This window comes from Paroedura picta, chromosome 13 (assembly GCF_049243985.1).
Source record: "Paroedura picta isolate Pp20150507F chromosome 13, Ppicta_v3.0, whole genome shotgun sequence".
Classification (NCBI taxonomy): Eukaryota; Metazoa; Chordata; class Lepidosauria; order Squamata; family Gekkonidae; genus Paroedura; species Paroedura picta.
The window spans coordinates 34,968,483-34,986,656 of NC_135381.1; the positions used below are offsets into that span (position 1 = coordinate 34,968,483).

The 18,174-nt window shown below is 45.5% G+C and overlaps 1 protein-coding gene across 1 annotated transcript in view; it reads left to right on the forward strand.

Moving 5' to 3' along the window:
* The window catches only part of MID2 (midline 2), a 220,530-nt gene that overhangs the window by 132,890 nt on the left and 69,466 nt on the right, over positions 1–18,174 (forward strand). The window contains exon 3 of the mRNA XM_077307324.1: positions 16,312–16,407. Within this exon, the coding sequence (XP_077163439.1) occupies positions 16,312–16,407 (96 nt within the window). The remainder of the gene's footprint in view (positions 1–16,311; positions 16,408–18,174) is intronic.

An 18,174-nucleotide genomic window follows, 5' to 3' on the forward strand; every position in this document is an offset into this window, starting at 1 on the left:
CTCAAACAGTGAGCGTTCTGGCTTCTATTAATGAAGAAGGCACCCTTCTACTCTTGGAAGCATCCTGGTTTATACATGCAGGCAGGGTTCTGTTGGAAACCCATTAAACATTTCGTCGACTCTGTCTGCCAAGATGATTTCACTTTCATTACCAAAACCATTTCATCACTGGTTAGCTCCTTCTAGCTGTCTTCTTCCTGTCTTTGATTCCGTACTCTCCAATTCAGTCTGTGAGTTTTAAAAATACATGAATGTGGCTTTGATCTCTTTTACTACGTTTCTACGTTTTCTTTTTCTTTTTTTAACGCCTTTCAGTTTTTGGAGTCTCCTAGTATTCTTGATGCCAGTTTACATTTTTTTTTAAAAAATTCACAATGACCTTCCCTTCCACCCCTCCATTTCCTAGAATATTTTTAAATACACCAATTCTGGAAGGAATAAATATCCTTTCTGCTGCAGCTATACCCTGAAAGTAGCATGGTTTGAATCATTGGGTTTGTTGTGAAAGCTTGGCTGCCTTGGAAAAGATAGATAGGTCCAAAGCCCAGATAATCTGGGAGATTTAGCACTTAATATGCAATAGCTGATGGTAGACATCCAGTAACACTTTCTTTATCAAGTCCATTTGACCACTTTGCTGGAACAAATGAACATAATGCCAGCAATTGTGCTGTGGGCAAGACGAGTGGCTGAAAAGGGCATGCACATTGAATTCATCCTTTAAAAAAGAGAACTAAGAAGGACTTTAGTGAGAGATTTTATTTTCCCGGGCTCCAAGATCACTGCAGATGGGGACTGCAGCAAAGAAATTAAAAGACGCTTGCTCCTGGGGAGGAAAGCTATGGCAAATCTAGACAGCATCCTAAAAAGCAGAGACATCACCCTGCCAACAAAAGTGTGTTTAGTCAAGGCTATGGTCTTCCCAGTTGCAATGTATGGTTGCGAAAGTTGGACCATAAGGAAGGCCGAGCGTCAAAGAATTGAGGCTTTTGAACTCTGGTGCTGGAGAAGACTCTTGCGAGTCCCTTGGATTGCAAGGCGAACAAACCGGTCAGTCCTAGAGGAGATCAGCCCTGACTGCTCCTTAGAAGGCCAGATCCTGAAGATGAAACTCAAATACTTTGGCCACCTCGTGAGAAGGAAGGACTCCCTGGAGAAGAGCCTAATGCTGGGAGCGATCGAGGGCAAAAGAAGAAGGGGACGACAGAGAATGAGATGGATGGATGGAGTCACTGAAGCAGTAGGTGCAAACTTAAATGGACTCCAGGGAATGGTAGAGGACAGGAAGGTCTGGAGGATCATTGTCCATGGGGTCGCAATGGGTCGGACACGACTTCGCACATAACAACAACAACAAGAAGGACTTGCTGAGTTGGATCAGTGTCGTCTTCTTAACTTGTAGGGTGTAAGAAAACATGGTAGAATGGGATTCCTAGAAGTCTGACTGGGCTAGCCAATCCAAAAAGCTAGGATTCATGAATCCCTTTGTCTTGGGATTCATGGCAGCAGAAAACACCATTTGTATCTTCTGTATGATTAATTTATGCAACGGCACCAGCTGGCAGTCTGAGCTTCCTCTGGTCTTTGTGACAAGCTGAGCACTTTGTCAAGTTCTCCAGAACCTCAGGAGGGTTTTCTGGTGGTGGCTGAATTTCCATGCTTCTGCTTATCACGGCTCAACAGCCTGTTCTACTTGCAGCTATTATTGGCCTTGTGTTTGGGGGTTAAGCGAGCTAGTAACGTGCTGTTCCCAAAAATACAAAGAAAACAGCAACTGTCTGGGGAAAGCAGGTTGGAGGTCCTTGCTATCTGAACACCACACTTTGGGTAATGAGATTCTGCTCAGCGCCCCATGGGCATTCCCATTCTTGAAGAGTCGCCTAATAAACCAAAGTACAAGCAGTCTTTACAATGAATGTAATTGGTCCCTATGTGCTTCAGCCAGCCAGCGCTCTCTTAAGCTGATTGATGAAGCATTTCTTGCCCAGGACACCTTCTTAACTTCTGGGGAAAGCACCGCACTGTGCAGCTCTTTGCTGCCAGCCTAAGTCCTCTGTGCTGTGGACCAGGGTGAACTTTTTTTGTCAGCTGAAATTTGCAGAAAGTAGAAATGCAGCTTGAATTTTGTTCAGTTATTTACATTTTTACCTTTGGTGCCAAGGAGCCTGGAGGCAGCCCGCTTCATGGTATTGTCTGCTCATTGAAGCGGATCACAGAGCAGAAAGGTTAAAAATCCACTTGGAGAAACTTTTTTTTTCTTTTAATAAAGGAAAAATAGTTGGCACAACTTGAGTGGCAGTCTCTTGCTCTTGAAGATGTCGTTTTTTTCCTGCAACCATCTATCTTGAAAGTGTGAATAAATATCTCCTCAAAGAGCGGGACAGAATCACGGCCTTGGCTAAAAACAAAAAAAACTATGGTTTTTTTGTTTTCATGGCACAATTTTCACAGGCTGTCCGTGGTCATGAACCACATCTGTGTTAGTTGGACACAATTTCTGCTCTCTTCAACGGTGAAGTCTTCATATTCATCATCTATCTTCTTGTGTATATTGGGACTCCACATGTGCAGGCTTGCCATCTGGAACTTCCCTAGCTAAAAAGCTCCAAAGATGGCGATCGGATGCCCGACGGCTGAAGTGCGAGTTTTCCCTCCAGCAGCTCCCTCCTCCCGCAGTTCTCTTTTTGCTGCCACAATTAGCGGACATCCTAGTCTTCTGCTCTGTCGTTCGCCTTTCGTTTTTGTCTTTTGCCTTTGCTGTGATGTCATCCAAGGCTGTATTTTAAAAATATGGTCAGTGTTCTACAGAAATGTTAATGGCCAAAGAACATGACTGCTGCCTAATCTGTGGGTGAAGCCCACACGGTGAGCATGTGCACTACCTGCCAGAAGTTTACGCCAAAGGCAGCTCTGTGGGAGAAGGTCATCTCAGTGCAACCTCCTGCTAAGCTTCCAAACCAACTCTGTCCAGGGCAGCTTCGAAATTTCTCCAGTTCAAAGGTCAGGCCCACCCTCCAGTCCACAACAGCCTCCTCTAGAATCATAGAATCATAGAATCATAGAGTTGGAAGGGGCCATACAGGCCATCTAGTCCAACCCCCTGCTCAACGCAGAATCAGCCCTAAGCATCCTAAAGCATCCAAGAAAAGTGTGTATCCAACCTTTGCTTGAAGACTGCCAGTGAGGGGGAGCTCACCACCTCCTTAGGCAGCCTATTCCACTGCTGAACTACTCTGACTGTGAAAATTTTTTCCTGACATCTAGCCTATATCATTGTACCTGTAGTTTAAACCCATTACTGCGCGTCCTTTCCTCTGCAGCTAACGGAAACAGAGGAGTACATCCTATAATTGATTTGTGATGAATGTTTACATGTTTCTAAGTTCCGGATGGTCTCCCTGGCTTCTGTGTCTCGTCCCTCAATTCTTGGTTTGCTGTTCTTGATCTTAAAGATGCTTATTTTCATATAGCAATCCACAGGTCCCATAAGAGATTTCTCCGTTCCCGTTAAGGCAGCCACATCTATCAATATGTGGTCCTTCCGTTTGGTTTAGCAACAACACCACAGGTCTTTACAAAATGTATGGCTGTGGTGATCACCTTCCTTAGGGTTCAAGGCCTTAATTTATGGGTTAATCCCTCTCAGCTGTGTCGGAACTGAGGGAGGGGGGCGTTCCACCTAATGGTCATGTGACCTGGCTGGTGGGAAAACTCATGTTTGAGTGGTTGGGCAGGCAAGCACCCTCTTTGGAGCTTTTTAGCTAGGGAAGTTCAGAGCTGCAGGCCTGTGCATGCCCAGTCCCAGTGTGTGTCTACACACAAGACATGGATGAACAACAGTTGCAGAATAGCAACTGTTTCCTTGACGTTTTCCCCTCTGGGTTGCCCACAATTGCAGCTCATGAGAAACAGCAGGGATGGTGGTGTTTTGTGGAATGAATGGCTGAAGAAGCACATTCTTTATTGCAAGCCTTCTTGTGCTTCAATTGGATATTGAGCACAGGTTATTGAGGGGGAATTGATGTGTGCACAGAGGGAGGGGAAAGGCCCGAAGTCTGTTCACGGTCTGTACGCCTGCAAAATTGTGGAGCTTTTGCTCTCAAGTCAGCAAGTATCAGAATGATGTAACATTTAGGAGATCTGCTAGTGTCAGAAGAGGGGGTTAATTGGCCATACTCCAGATTTGTTGGTGTATTTAAGAACACATTTTATTTATTTACTAGTAGTAAAGCCCGTTGCGTTCTGCAATACTACCGGCGCTAGCTCATAGTTTGGTGTGGGTTTAATGCCTCACTTGGAAGCTGACAACCCTAAGAGAAGATCTCTCTGTGCACAGCAGTCTTGACCCCAGTCAGGTTTATGCACACCTGGGTAAGGTTGAATTCCAGAACATGAACCTACACCAATCTGGCAATCTTACTTCCTCTCTGCAATATTTTCTTGACCTGAGCTCAGTTTTTCAGATTCTGCAGAACCCAGTGATCTGTGACAGGACCCTGATCGATTCTGGGAGCTCACTCCAACAAGCCAGGGCCAGGGCTGAATGGGCCTTGGCCCAGGGCAAGGGCAGGTGTACCTCCTTGGGGCCGGGGACTCTCAGCTTGTTGGCATTTGAAGAATGGAGCATCCACCTTCTGACAGGTGGTCCCTCAAATACGGTGGTCCCAGACTGTATGGCGTTAAAGGTTAAAACCAAAACCATGAACTTTGGCAGCCAATTGATGTAATTGCTCATTGATGAAAGTGTCTACTCCCCTGTTTGAGTTCAGATATCCAGCTTGTGAGTGGCAACAGCAGCAGCATTACCACCAGACTGAGCAGAGCCTAAGCCTAAAGCCTAAAGAGATGTCAGCTGTGGGGCATCTTCATGAGCCTCTGGCTGTTCATTGGAAAAATTAGAAGGGTCAGTAAGGATATGTACTGACATACATGCAAATGGGAGTGAGCATGGGTGTATTCTGTGTGAGGTTGAACTTGTCTTCTCCCTAGCTTTTGCTCCTCAGACAGAAACGTACTTGCCTCTAGACTGAACACTGTTTCTTTCCCCCTCCTTCCATCACATGGACTCTCCAGTATTTGTTTTTGAAATGCCTTGCAACTTTATTGGATTAAATTTGTCACAGCCTTTTTCTTCTGAAAAGCTGCTTATTTATATGCTACATATATATCCCACCTTTTAACTAGAAAGTCCTCACACTCATTCAGCATATGATTATCTACCACTGCACTTTAGCAATGACTTTTCCTGTTTTGCACAGGAAATCCAGCTGCGGAACCAATTAAAAAAAAATTAAGTCTCCTTTCCTAAAGAGATTCAGATGGGTAGCCATGTTGGCCTGAAGCAGTAGAACACATTTAAGAACAACAGAGTTGTATTCAAGATTTATACCTTGCTTTTGTGATCTTAGAGGTATCACTGGACTCCAGAGTTGTTCTCCTCCCCAGCATATTCTAATATATTGGTCCCCGTTGCTACATGACTACTGAGTACCAAAGATAGTTTCAAATGAGTAGCCATGTTGGTCTGAAGTAGCACAATAAAATAAGTCAAGGAGCACCTTTAAGACCAACAAAGATTTATTCAAGGCGTGAGCTTTCAAGTGCAAGCACGCTTCCTCAGGCTTAGTCTGAGGAAATTGCACTCGAAAGCTCACACCTTGAATAAATCTCTGTTGGTCTTAAAGGTTCTACTGGACTCTGATTTTATTGAGTACCAAAGAGTTTCCATTGATTCCTAGAGATGCATGACATCACTTCCGGGTTTTCTCCGGAAGTGACACTATGCCTCAGCCACCATCGCCCTCCTCCGGTTGCAGTATCATGTCAGGCGACCCCGTTTTCTCCTCCCCTGCACTTTGACTAGTATTTTGCTACTGGGTACTGGTGTTTCTGTCCCTTTCCTCAGCCAGCCATAGAGCAAAGCAGCAGTTGTTTCTTAAACTGGAAATGAAGCCGATTACTGATGTGGAAGTTCTTCAGCAATTTGGCCTCCTTCCAAGACACTGGGAATATGACTAGGAAGTAAGCCTGCATCAAATTGACCCTACCGTCTGCGAAGCCAAGAGCAATATGTCATTTCCTCTGCTGCTAATTTGGGTGGGTGGATGGAGGGCGTGGGATTACGAAAAAAGGGGGGCAGTGGGGGAAGGGAAGGGAAGGGTGCCAGAGGGGACTCCTCTGTTTGCTGCCATAAGAGCAAGCGATAAATCTTGCTTTGGGCTTGGGGAACTGCTCTGTCAGGTTCTCCAAGCCCCATCTGCTCTGCTTGGCACAATTCGGAGGGCTGCGCGGTTAATTAGCCGAGGACCCCGTAGGAATGTGTGAAATGGACCTGGGGTCCTTTTGTTCCTTGCAAAGCTGCCGCAGATTCTGAGCAACAATGTGAACTTCATATTTCTCTTTAACAGCCAGACTGCATGAAGCTGGCAGGCTGGTGAATGGATCTTCATGCTTCTTTGGGCGGGGAGAGGAGGGGTTGGCTGCACGGGGCCTTGATTCAGACCTGGGCTGTGGTACAGGACGAAAGAAGGGTTAGCCTTCTTGTTCAGACTTCCCAATCAAAACCCTCCCCCTCCCCTAGAAACTTTTTCTCCCCCCTTCCAGAGAAAAGAACAGCCAAGGGCGCAAAAGTGCATTAGAGAGATCTGAAACCGTTCCCCTGCCCTATAGTGAGACCCTAATCCTACAGCTGTTTCTCAGTTTCAGAAATTATGGGGAGATCTATTCTTAGATTACTCTGGATTGAACCAATGGGGAAAACTTTCCACTGACAAATGGGGTGTATATAAGAGGAAGGAGAAATTGGCAGAGATTATCTCCCCCACCCCTTCTATTAGTGGAAAATTCATAGTCTGTCCCTAACTCAGCCTTTCTCAACTTTTTAACCTTTGAGAACCCCCTGAAACATTCTCCTGGCTTCGAGAAACCCCAGAAGTGTCACGACCGTGCAGAATGTTGTTGGAAAGCAGAGCCGTGTACTTGCCTACCTGGGGTCCTGCCCCCCCCCCCACTACTTCCAGGCCCAGCAGGGGATGAAGGGGTCCTTTCCAGGAGTGACACAAGGTGCTGATGTCACCTGGAAGTGATGTGGGCATGCTGGAGATGTCAGGAAACAACCCTCTGGCTTTTGGCCAAAACTTTACGGTACAATTTGCCATAGAGTTTTGCCTCAAAATCAGCCCCCCTCCCCATGCCAAACTCACTTCTGGGTGATGTCAGTATGTCATGTTGAAACGTCGTATTCTTCCGGTTTGGGAGGAGTTAGGGGGGCAAGGTGCATCCAGAGACTTGGGGACTAGGGTTGGGTGCTTCAGCTTCCAAAGCGGCCATTTGCACCTGAAGCAGCCAGAACCACAGCATGGGCGAGAGGGGCAGTGCAGGTGCCGGCGCGTCAGTTGCCGCACGGACACAGGTGCAGAGCTCCGCGCCTATGTGCATGCGCCGACTGGTGTGCCATCACCCACACCGCCCCTCCACCCCGTGGCGCTGGCTGCTTCAGGCACGTGTCTGCCTATTTGTTGCTCCAAGAATGTTGCCATTTTAAAAAAGAAATTCCCGGGAGAGGGAGGCGGGTGCGAGGATGGGATGAAGCAGGCGCATTTAGCACATTTGAGCCTCCATACCTTCCTTCTGCTGCTTGTCTGCTGGTTGTTCTCTGGCATCTATCGCTTTTTAAGTTGGGGAATCCACTTTATGGGATTCCCAAAGAAGCACTTTAAAATGGGGGATTTGGGCGACGTCATGTGCAGGGGCCAGAATATTCAGCTTGCAATCAACTGGCATGACACTACGTTTAACGGGTGCGGAAATGCCCCTGGTCATGCTTTACGTCTGAGCGACATCCCCCCATTTGGAGCTGGTGGTTCTAGATTTTCGCCTAGTGGTGAATCAGTTTGATAAAGGGTCCATCTGACTTGTCTGTGTCAAACGTCCTTATTCTCTGCAGGGAGGACCAATGCGGGCTTTCCTTTCTCGAATCCTCTGAATGACGAGGAGGACCAATTGCTTTTTGGTTGGCTCTCAAGTGAATTGATGTGATTCAAGAAGAAAAAAGAGGATCCTACCAGAGCTGTCTTGCAAATCTTTTGTTTTTGGTGTCTTGCTTCTTGGAGAATTCTCCCCGCTAATTTTCCTTCATTACCCTTCATTAGAACATTAAAGAAAGATCTGTTCCAATTTCAAAGCTGGGAACTTCTAAACCACCAAGCCTGTGTTAAGAGAGATAATTAGCAAGTGAAATGTTCGGTGTTTTTACTCAAATTATGCTCTTAATAGCACTGAGCTGTAAGAAAACATGATGGCAGAGAACTGTAACCAGCTGGCTTTTTATGATCAATATTTGTTTTGTTTTTAGAACACCAGCTTCAGTTTAATGAAAACAACAAACGTATTTTGTGTGTGTCCTAAAACATCACGAGCCTTTGGCTTTCGGGTCTCACCAGGGTAGGGAGGATATTTGATTTTTCAGAAAGCCCTTGCAAATGCAGTGCTGCCTGGCTAAATCAGTGTCTTCTCTCATCCCTGCAGCTTTGTTGATCTAACAAGTGCATAGATGTGATAGATTTACTGGTGATGCTTATGGCCATTGTTGTGAATTTAATGCCGTTTTGGGTTCAGATGCTTTCAGGTTTCCTGGTTTGGGCAGGATGCAAGAGGCAGGATTAATCTGTCTTGCTAATTGAACCTTACTTTTTAATATTTTAATCTTCTATGCCTGCTGTTTGGGCATTCCCTAAACATCAGGTGCTTTAGAGCTGCTTTGGCATTGACAAGGATAATCTTTTACTGCAATAGCAGAGCAGGGAATGACTTCTCTTAAAGGCGGAGTGTTCTCGTATGTGTAATGCTGACTCATACAGAGCCGTGGAGCTGGGAACACTTGACTTAGCCTCAGATGACCTCTCCAATGCAGTAAAAACAATAGGCAACACATAACACAAATATTTTTGGTGTCATGGAATATTTACTGTGAGGTGGGCCTGCTGAACAGCAGAGGATCTGCTCTGTAGTCACAGAGACCATTTCTGCATTAGGAGACATACCTTCTTTTAGCCTCACTTTGGATTTCTTTTGGATGTTTCAAATTGACTCTAGTGTTTCTGCATTTGGACATCCCTTCCCTTATATCCCAGGCTGAAATTTGTGACACGCTTTCCACACTGAGCCATTGGAGGCAGCCTCCCATCGTGCTTTGCTTCCTTCCCACTCTCAAAAAATAGTCCTCTTGCAAAATGTTGCCTGCTTGAACCTTTGAACTTAGAAATAGCTTTGTAATGTGATTTGTAAAATTCTTCTCAAGGCAGAATTTTCAGGATGGAGGAGTGGGACTAGAGGAAGGAAGGCTGAAGATGAGGAAAGGAGAGTTCCCAAAAGACTCAAAAGGGTGGGTGTGGGGGAAAACTGACTGCAGGCATCTTTGCATTGGGCAGCTCTGAATTAGACCCCCTTAGACCAGACTTGAAAAGATGAAATCTGGTTTTATAGGGATTCCTCTGCTGTTGGGCAAGTGAGGGGTAATTCAGGACTGCACCCGAAGAAGCAAATTTTAATGCAGAAACTGATGGAAAAGTTGATCCTTTAGAAATGCAAATCTGAATGATATCGCTAGTGTGGAAACAGTCTCAGTCCCGCATTCAGTTCCTGGCAACTTCACTTTAAAGGCCGTTGGGTACTAGAGCAAAAAAAAAAAAAAGATCTCCTGATTGAGCTCTGTAGAGCTAAGGCCACGGTATTTCCCTAGATGGGCCAATGCTCTGACTGTATAAGGGACCTTCCTATGTCAGGGGTCCTCAGCCATTTTGAGCCCTGGGGCATCTTTGGAATTCTGGCGGAGCGTGGTGGGCGCAGCCACAAAACAGCCGCCACAACTTACCTTCAACCACACAATGAAGATCCTTGTGCTGTGGTGGTAGCTACTAGGGATGTGCACTTCGGCTCAGCCACCTCGGTGATCACCAAAGGTTGAGTCAACTCTGGCCTCCTACGCTTCGGCTCAGCCACCTCGGTGATCACTGAAGCCCAAGGTAACTCTGGCCTCCTACGCACCGCCTCAGGCTTCAGTGGCCGAGCCGAAGCGCACATCCCTTGTAGCTCCTGCCAATGCAAATTTTTTAAAAATCTGCACAGCCAGTCACATCTCTGAGGGCCAATCATAAATTGCTGAGCAAAAGTTCCACCTCTCCCTACCCTCTTTCTAAAAACATTTGGTGGAGAGTAGGAAGGGTGTCAGCAAATGCTTTGGTGCCCATTGGGGTCTGCACCGGAACCTTAGAAATGAAAGGCCTGGTCATTATATATTACCGTCCATAGTTAGGTATAGGACCTTGTTTTGCGTTTCCCTGAAAGATTTGTGTTTGCGTTCCAGGCCAGACTGGAGTGAAAGCTCCACCAGGGATCCTCCCCCGCCTCTAGACTTGAAAGATTAATGAGAGATCATTTTCACGACAGGTCACCCTGCAGGATGTGAGCCATTTGTTATGAAACTTTCCCCCCGCCTCGGAGTGGAACCGCATATTTTTTTAATGGAAATACAGTGTCACTTTAATTATTGACAGCCAGAAATATAAGTACACCATGTGTTCATAGATATCTAAATTGTTTCAAATGGGGTTTTCCATGCCTCTCCTCCCTGGGTCGGGTTGCATTTTTGCTTATAAATGTTGCATAAAGGAGCGCATTGCGGCCGGGATGGCAGCAGACCAGCAGTTAACATAATAAGGCAGCCAGCAGAAACAGGCTCACAAAACCGCCAGTTCACCTGAAAGGAACCATTCCAGCCTAGCAGTTTTCATTAGCCACAAATGAGTTCTGTGCTCTTTTTGAAACCTTCTGACAATTATGCACCTTTGCCCAAGGTGCTGGTGCTTTGTAGCAGAGATGTGAGTAGATGCTAGCTCTCCATTCTGCTCTGTCAGGTGGACAACCTCAGTATGCTAGGATAGCCGGTAGGCTCAAGGGGCATTTTTATTTTTGACCATCAAGCTGCAGCCGACTTATGGTAAACCCCTGGGAGGGTGCTCAAGGCAAGAGATATTCTGAGCTGGTTTGCTATTGCCTGCCTCTACATCACGAACCTGCTATTCAGACCAACCAAGGTCAACCTTGTTAATTGCTGATATCTGCTCAGATTACCCTGTATACTTGTGTATAAACCTAGTTTTTCAGCACATTTTTTCACACTGAAAAGGCCCTCCACGTCTTAGAATCATAGAGTTGGAAGGGGCCACACAGGCCATCTAGTCCAACCCCCTGCTCAACGCAGGATCAGCCCAAAGCATCCTAAAGCATCCAAGAAAAGTGTGCATCCAGCCTTTGCTTGAAGACTGCCAGTGAGGGGGAGCTCACCACCTCCTTAGGCAGCCTATTCCACTGCTGAACTACTCTGACTGTGAAATTTTTTTTCATGATATCTAGCATATATCGTTGTACTTGTAGTTTAAACCCATTACTGCACGTCCTTTTCTCTGCAGCCAACGGGAACAGCTTCCTGCCCTCCTCCAAGTGACAACCTTTCAAATACTTAAAGAGGGCTATCATGTCCCCACTTAAACAAAAAAAGTCTTATACGAGGGTATATAAGGTGATTGAAATAAAAACCTGCTCCTGCCAGCAAATCGTTGCATTGCCTTTTGCAGAATGTGTCCTGCAATCTGAGCTTGCTCTGGCAGCTTGTAGGACATCAACGGTTTGTCTGAGGGACTCTGATCTTTTTTCCCTTTTGCCTTCAATGGCAGAAGGAATGGCAATGCTGGATGGGAGAGCCTGTGATGATGGAGCATTTCCCACCCGCGGCTTATATGCGAGTCAATAAGCTCGCCCAGATTTTGTGGTGAAATTAGGTGCCTCGGCTTATATGCGGATCAGCTTATATGCGAGTATATACGGAAGGCTAGCCTGGCTAGTTAGAACAGGGCTCAAAGAGCACAGGGGCTTCTAAAAACCATACACAAGAGAAAGGGGCAGGGGCTCATACTTTAATGACTTATTTTTTCAGGAGGTGGAAATTAAGCCTCAAATCTACCACAAATCATGTCTTCAAGCGTGAGCATTGTGATTGAGGGGGTAAGGAGCAGCTTAACGTGTTTTCCGTCTGTGCTCATTAAAGTTAACTGATGTTAATAATTCCCAAGATTCATAATTAAAGTTCAGACTTGGGCAAATTCTGAGTGGCTCCTAGTTTAGGCTCCTGATCAGCTGTCTCCAGCTCCTGAATGTGCATCCAGTAAAGGGTGGGCTCCCATAATGCATTGCTCTTGCTTCGTCTGTGCCACTAGCTGGCATTTGACACTTCAGTTGCTGGACCTGGATCCACTTTTTCTTTGCTCTGTGAGAGCTGCCCCCCCCCCTCCTTAATGATGTGACAATACCATTGGTCTCCTGAAAACGCTGTTGGGAAAGGCTGATCTCCTAAAACTGGCACATTCTCTTTTCCATTTCCTTGGCTTTCATTAACACTGACCCGCAGCAAAAAGTCATGTCAGCTTCCTTCTGCTGCTTGCAACACTTAAAGTATGCTGAAATGCCGTTGTTTTTTTCAAGAACAGTTTGCATCACGGAGAGCTGAGTCCAGCCATTTCATATCTTTGCTGACAGCAGATTTCTTGGCCCTTTCTGCAGCTCCTACAGCATCCCTCAAGTAAGCAGGAAAGGAGCTCTGTAGAACAAGGCGAAGCCAAGAGAGAACCTCTGTGGAGTCTGAGGATTATCTGTGTAGCTCAACTCTCACCTTCAGGCTTGAGGGATAACTCTCATCCCCAGTCTGGAGATGCGAAGGAGAAGTAAAATCTAAAAGTATTGGAGGAAGGAGGAGGTCCCCTTCATTTTGCAGATTTTAAAAATAATCTGTAACAGTGGGCTTGCGGTTAATAATAACACGCTAAGGGCTAAGTGGGCGGAGAGTGGGTGTGGCCGGTCACGTGTCCCGATTGGGCCCTGCCTTGCACTGGTCACTCCCGCCCGCCCAGTCAGTCAGGGGCTCTCTAACACCATTGGCGGCAGATTGCTGCTGGGCGCTCCCCAGGACACGTGTAAGTGCCCTGGTGGTGGGGGACAGCGGGGAGAGGGCGGCCTTTCCCTTCCCTTTTTTAATGGGCTTTGATACTAGTACCTCTTAAAAAGTGAAGCCAAGGAGGTAAGAAAGATATGATGCCTATGCAGGATTGTCCCCACTTCACGCTGTGTGTGTGTGTCCTGCAGTCAATGGAGAATTTGTGCTTGGTTGCAGAAATCATAACACCAACTTAGCTGTCAAGAATTGTGCTGCAATGAGACTGCCAGATTTCCTACTAGAGTTTGGAGCTGCACATGGTGTGAATATGTGGGACTGGTGAGGGCTGTTTTCTCCCAGCCTGGATCCAGGCAACCGGGATAGCATCGCTTCAGATCTCATGGCAAGATCCCAGATACTTCTTTGGCATCCTCTTGGTATGCGTCAAAGGGAGTGTATGAATGTATACAGGCACAGTTAACTGTCCGGGCTGCTGGGAACTAGAAGACAGTAGAGAGGGAAGGATATGTCACTGTTAGGGAATGAAGGTGAGGAAGAATGCTTGCAGCCATATTTGGTATGGTACCCACTTGATAAGATCCTGTTAGTTTGTAGAAGCTTCACACAGGTATAATCTGCTTTTGCCTTTATGGGATTCTGCAATTAAATCTGTAATACTTCCCCATGTCCTGTGAGGGGGGCATCAATTACATGATTTTTAATGAGGGAAATATATTCCATAATTCTTACTTTTAACGGGCGTGACAAAATGCCAACGTATAAAAAAATCATAAAACATATCTGATTGCATATATGATGTCCTTGGAACCAGAGTTCTTCCATCCCACCCCCCTAATTTACCACCCATTTTATTCCTGAATGCAACAGGCTTGGCCTTAATACAGTTAAAAAGAGCCATTTTCTGCAGGGGAACTGACCTCTGTAGTTGTAATTCCAGGAGGTCTCTCTGCCCCATCTGGAGGTGGGCCAGTCTAACAAACAGTGAGTTGTTTTTGTGGAAGATCAAAACTGCAAAAGGGAAGGGATGGAGAATGTGGAGATATTAAACTGTTTCAACATGCTTTTTGATGATTGACATGTTTGTATTAAAACTTGAATAATATTACAGGTTGTGTTGTTTTTTCTAAATAATACGCTAACAGGTGCATGTTGATGTGAAGTTTCACAGGTGCTAGTTAGCATCTCCAGGTTATTGATGCCGACTTGTATAAGTGGCAGATGAAAGTTCAGTAGAAGATAAACAAACCCAACAAGGTGAAAACCAAAAGCATGGGTTACTTTGGCCCAGAATATATTTATTTTCCTTTTATTGCTGAGTACAATAAATCTCTGACGGAGATAGTGGAGACGCAGAAACCACATCCTGGTAGCTGAGGGGCAAAAAGAAATAAAATGAATACTCTGAATATTTACCAGCCCAACAAAGCATGAATGCTAAGCGATGTCAGTAGCAACAAATAGGAGATGATTATATTTTTGTATGCGGGAAATTCCTTGGAGCTCCAGTTTAAAGAAATTTGGATGCTGAGAGAGAACTTTGCCTGCCTGAGGTACACCTACTGCCATTCAGACAATACTGTGCTAGATGGAACAACAAGGTTATGCAGGATGAAGTAACTTTGTTTTCATATGTTCAGCTCCATGTCCTTCAGCCTTTCCTATCCCAGTTGTATCCTGGCCTTTCTCTAAGGAGCTCAGGCTGACGTACGTACTTCTCATGCTGTCCTCAGAGCAACCCTGAAAAGTAGGTTATGCTGAGCAGACGACTAGCCCAAAGTTACCTACTGAGATTCGAGTGGGGATTTCAGCTGGAGTGCTCCCCCAGTCCCTAGATGCAGGTGTTACGTAACATCCATGAACATTTTAATATCCAGCTGAAAAGGCTCACTGGGTAGAGAGCGCCAGCTTGGTGTAGCGCAGGGGTAGTCAAACTGCGGCCCTCCAGATGTCCATGGACTACAATTCCCAGGAGCCCCTGCCAGCATTCGCTGGCAGGGGCTTCTGGGAATTGTAGTCCATGGACATCTGGAGGGCCGCAGTTTGACTACTCCTGGTGTAGCGGTTAAGAGTGTCAGCTTCTAATCTGGTGAGTCAGGTTTGATTGCTCACTCCTCCTACCCATGCAGCCAGCTGAGTGACCGTGGGCTCATCACAGCATTGATAGAGCTGTTCTGACCAAGCAGTCCTGTCAGGGCTCTCTCAGACTCCCCTACCTCGCAGGTAGATAAGTTCCACATAATGGCTGAGAAGCTGCTTGTTGGGAAAAAAATATATTTTTAAGAGTTCTAAACTGTTCAGATGTTTCAGTGTTTTTACAAAGACCACCTTGGGGACTCTGAGCATTCAAGAGACAGCATAACAGTGTCTTAGATAAATAAAGTATTCTAGTGAGCCAAGCTGAAAACAATTCCTGAGCTCTAGAAGAATCACTGCTAGCAAGGTAACGACAATATTAAACAAGAGTTTGATTCTATGTAAGAGCTTCATTTGCTCTTTATTGTTACATTCCTGTGCTGTCCGTTTTCCTTCAATCATCTTTCCATCTTCAGTTTTGTTACCTTTTCTCTTGGCTGTTTGAATGCTCCTAAGGGTCTTTTCCACTCAACCAATAGTAGGGAAGGACGAGAACTTGTAGACAATATATGCTTTTGCTCTCTACCCATCCATCCATAAATGTGATGAACTATAAACACATTTCCTTTGTTATGTAGAATGGGGACAATCTCATATTATTGTTACTGTTATACTGTTATATTATTATTATTGTTATACTGTTCACTATACTGTTTTCTGTTACAACCTCTGTTATTATTATTATTATGTATGAGTATTAATGAAGACTATTCCATGTATTATTTATATGTTTAATGTAAACCACCCTGAGCCTCTGGGGAGGGCGGTATAGAAATATAATAATAAAATAAATAAATAAATATAATTCAGTCCACGTGTAGAATGTAGGCCTGTGATGTTAGTGCCATTGACTTTCCGACCTGCCAGGGTTCACTGGTCTACGACTGCAAATAAGCTGAATTGAATTGTCTTGCCAGTATTTTGATACCCTGCACTAGGGTCACTGGGATTATTGGTTAGTTGATTTGCCTTCTATGGCTCATTGATGGATGCTTTTTAGGCTCTTGTCATTTTTTATTATTGGTTTGATTGATGATGTAACTTCGTTTATGTTATGTAAAAAATCTTTTCTCATGGTATGTTATTAAATGATATGATAGTGGTGGTGATGATGGATGCTTATTTTTAATTTTGACTTTTTTTTGTCTCCCCTCTCCTTTCTGTGCTGGTAGCAAACACTGGAGATGAACCTCACCAACCTGGTTAAGCGCAATAGTGAACTAGAAAACCAGATGGCCAAACTGATACAGATCTGCCAGCAGGTGGAGGTATGTGTGCCAACTGCAGTTTATCACTGGGTGGCTGAGGGTACCTTTGTGTGCAGTTGTTGCATGTGGGATGGAAGCAGTAGGCCCATTGCTAAATACTAGTTGCTAAATACCTGAACCTGTGTTAAGCAGGGGGTTGGACTAGATGGCCTGTGTGGCCCCTTCCAACTCTATGTTTCTATGTTTTAAATGGTCAGGAATTCCAGTTAAGGATTTGTGGCTGTTCCCAAACCAAACTGGAACTTCCTGAACTGACGAGTTCATTCTCTGCAGCGGAGAGAAAGGGGGGATAACCCAGGAAGCTTGCCGAGTCTGCTGTTAGGCTGAAATGGCTGCAAGCCATTTCACCAGTCCACTTAGCTTTCCTCCATTTGGCAGCAGGAAGGGGTGGGGGTGAAATGGATGGGTTAAACAGTTCACAGCCATTTAAGCCTATCAGCTGATGGACAAACGCACCATGCTCAGCTGTTAGGTTTAAAAGGCCCAAACAGCTGAATCAGACAAAAGAGACAGCTTGGTGTAGTGGTTAGGAGTGCGGACTTCTAATCTCGCGAGCTGAGTTTGATTCTGCACTCCCCCACATGCAGCCAGCTGTGTGACCTTGGGCTTGCCACAGCACTGAGAAAACTGCTCTGACCAGGCAGGAATATCAGGGCTCTCTCAACCTCACCTACCCCAGGGTGTCTGTTGTGGGGAGAGGAAAGGGAAGGTCAGCTACTTTGAGCCTCCTTCGAGTAGAGAAAAGTGGCATATAAGAACCAACTCTTCTTCTTCTAAATGTTGGGGGAAGCTGCCTTCTCCAAACATTGGTTTGGGGACTGTGAAGCAGGCCAAGTTCATGCTGAAATTCGGCTCAGGAACCACCTGGTTTGTGCCCATAACTACTAAATACCATGCAGTGTGTCATAGGAACATGTTATAGGGTCCTTCCAAGAGAAGGCAGAGAGCACTGAGAGCAGATCAGGACATTCTGATAAACCACCTATTAGAGCATTTAGAAGTTGTATCATTTCAGACTGCTGCCCAGGACTGTGTGTTATAACACTATAAAAATTTCCCAAGTTTTGAAAGGTATAATACGAGAGAGTAGCACCTTCCCTGATGGGACAGACAAAGTTTTACCCCAAAACAGGGAGATCTCACAGGAGCATTCACACAGTGCTCTGAAACAGCAATCTTGGGAATAATATATTCCATGGTTTTAATTTGCAGAATGCTTAGGTTGGATTGCCACCTTGAAGCTACATCCGCTGTTTTCTGTGCTTTGCTTTAAGATGGCATTTAATACTTTGGGCTACGTTTGCAAGCCACTAAGAGCCTGATTTTGTTGTTGAAAAGTTTGGCTGCACTAAGGAAACCCATCACACTTTTATTCCCACTTAGCCCTCGTAGGAGCACTGGGTGGCACACATGGTTAAGTCTGCCTTCATTTTATTCTCACAACAACCCTGCGAGATTGGCTATGCTGAGAGGCAGGGACTGGCTCAAGGAACAAGGATTTTAACCCTGGGACTCTTCAGCCATAGGCAGGCATTCTAGCCATCATGGTACACTGGGACAGAGTCTGCACTTACTTTGTTTATTCGATTGTCAATCCTGTTGAATTCAGATTGCTTTGAATTCGGATCTTCCTCTTCCCCCCCCCCCTCCCCATTGAAACAGGAAAGTGTTCTGCACGTGGTTACGGTAGTTCAGAAGGGGGGGAGCCAAGCCTCTTTCTTTCTTTTCTTGAAGGGGGGGGGGAGAGGAGCCAAGCAGGGAGCCTCT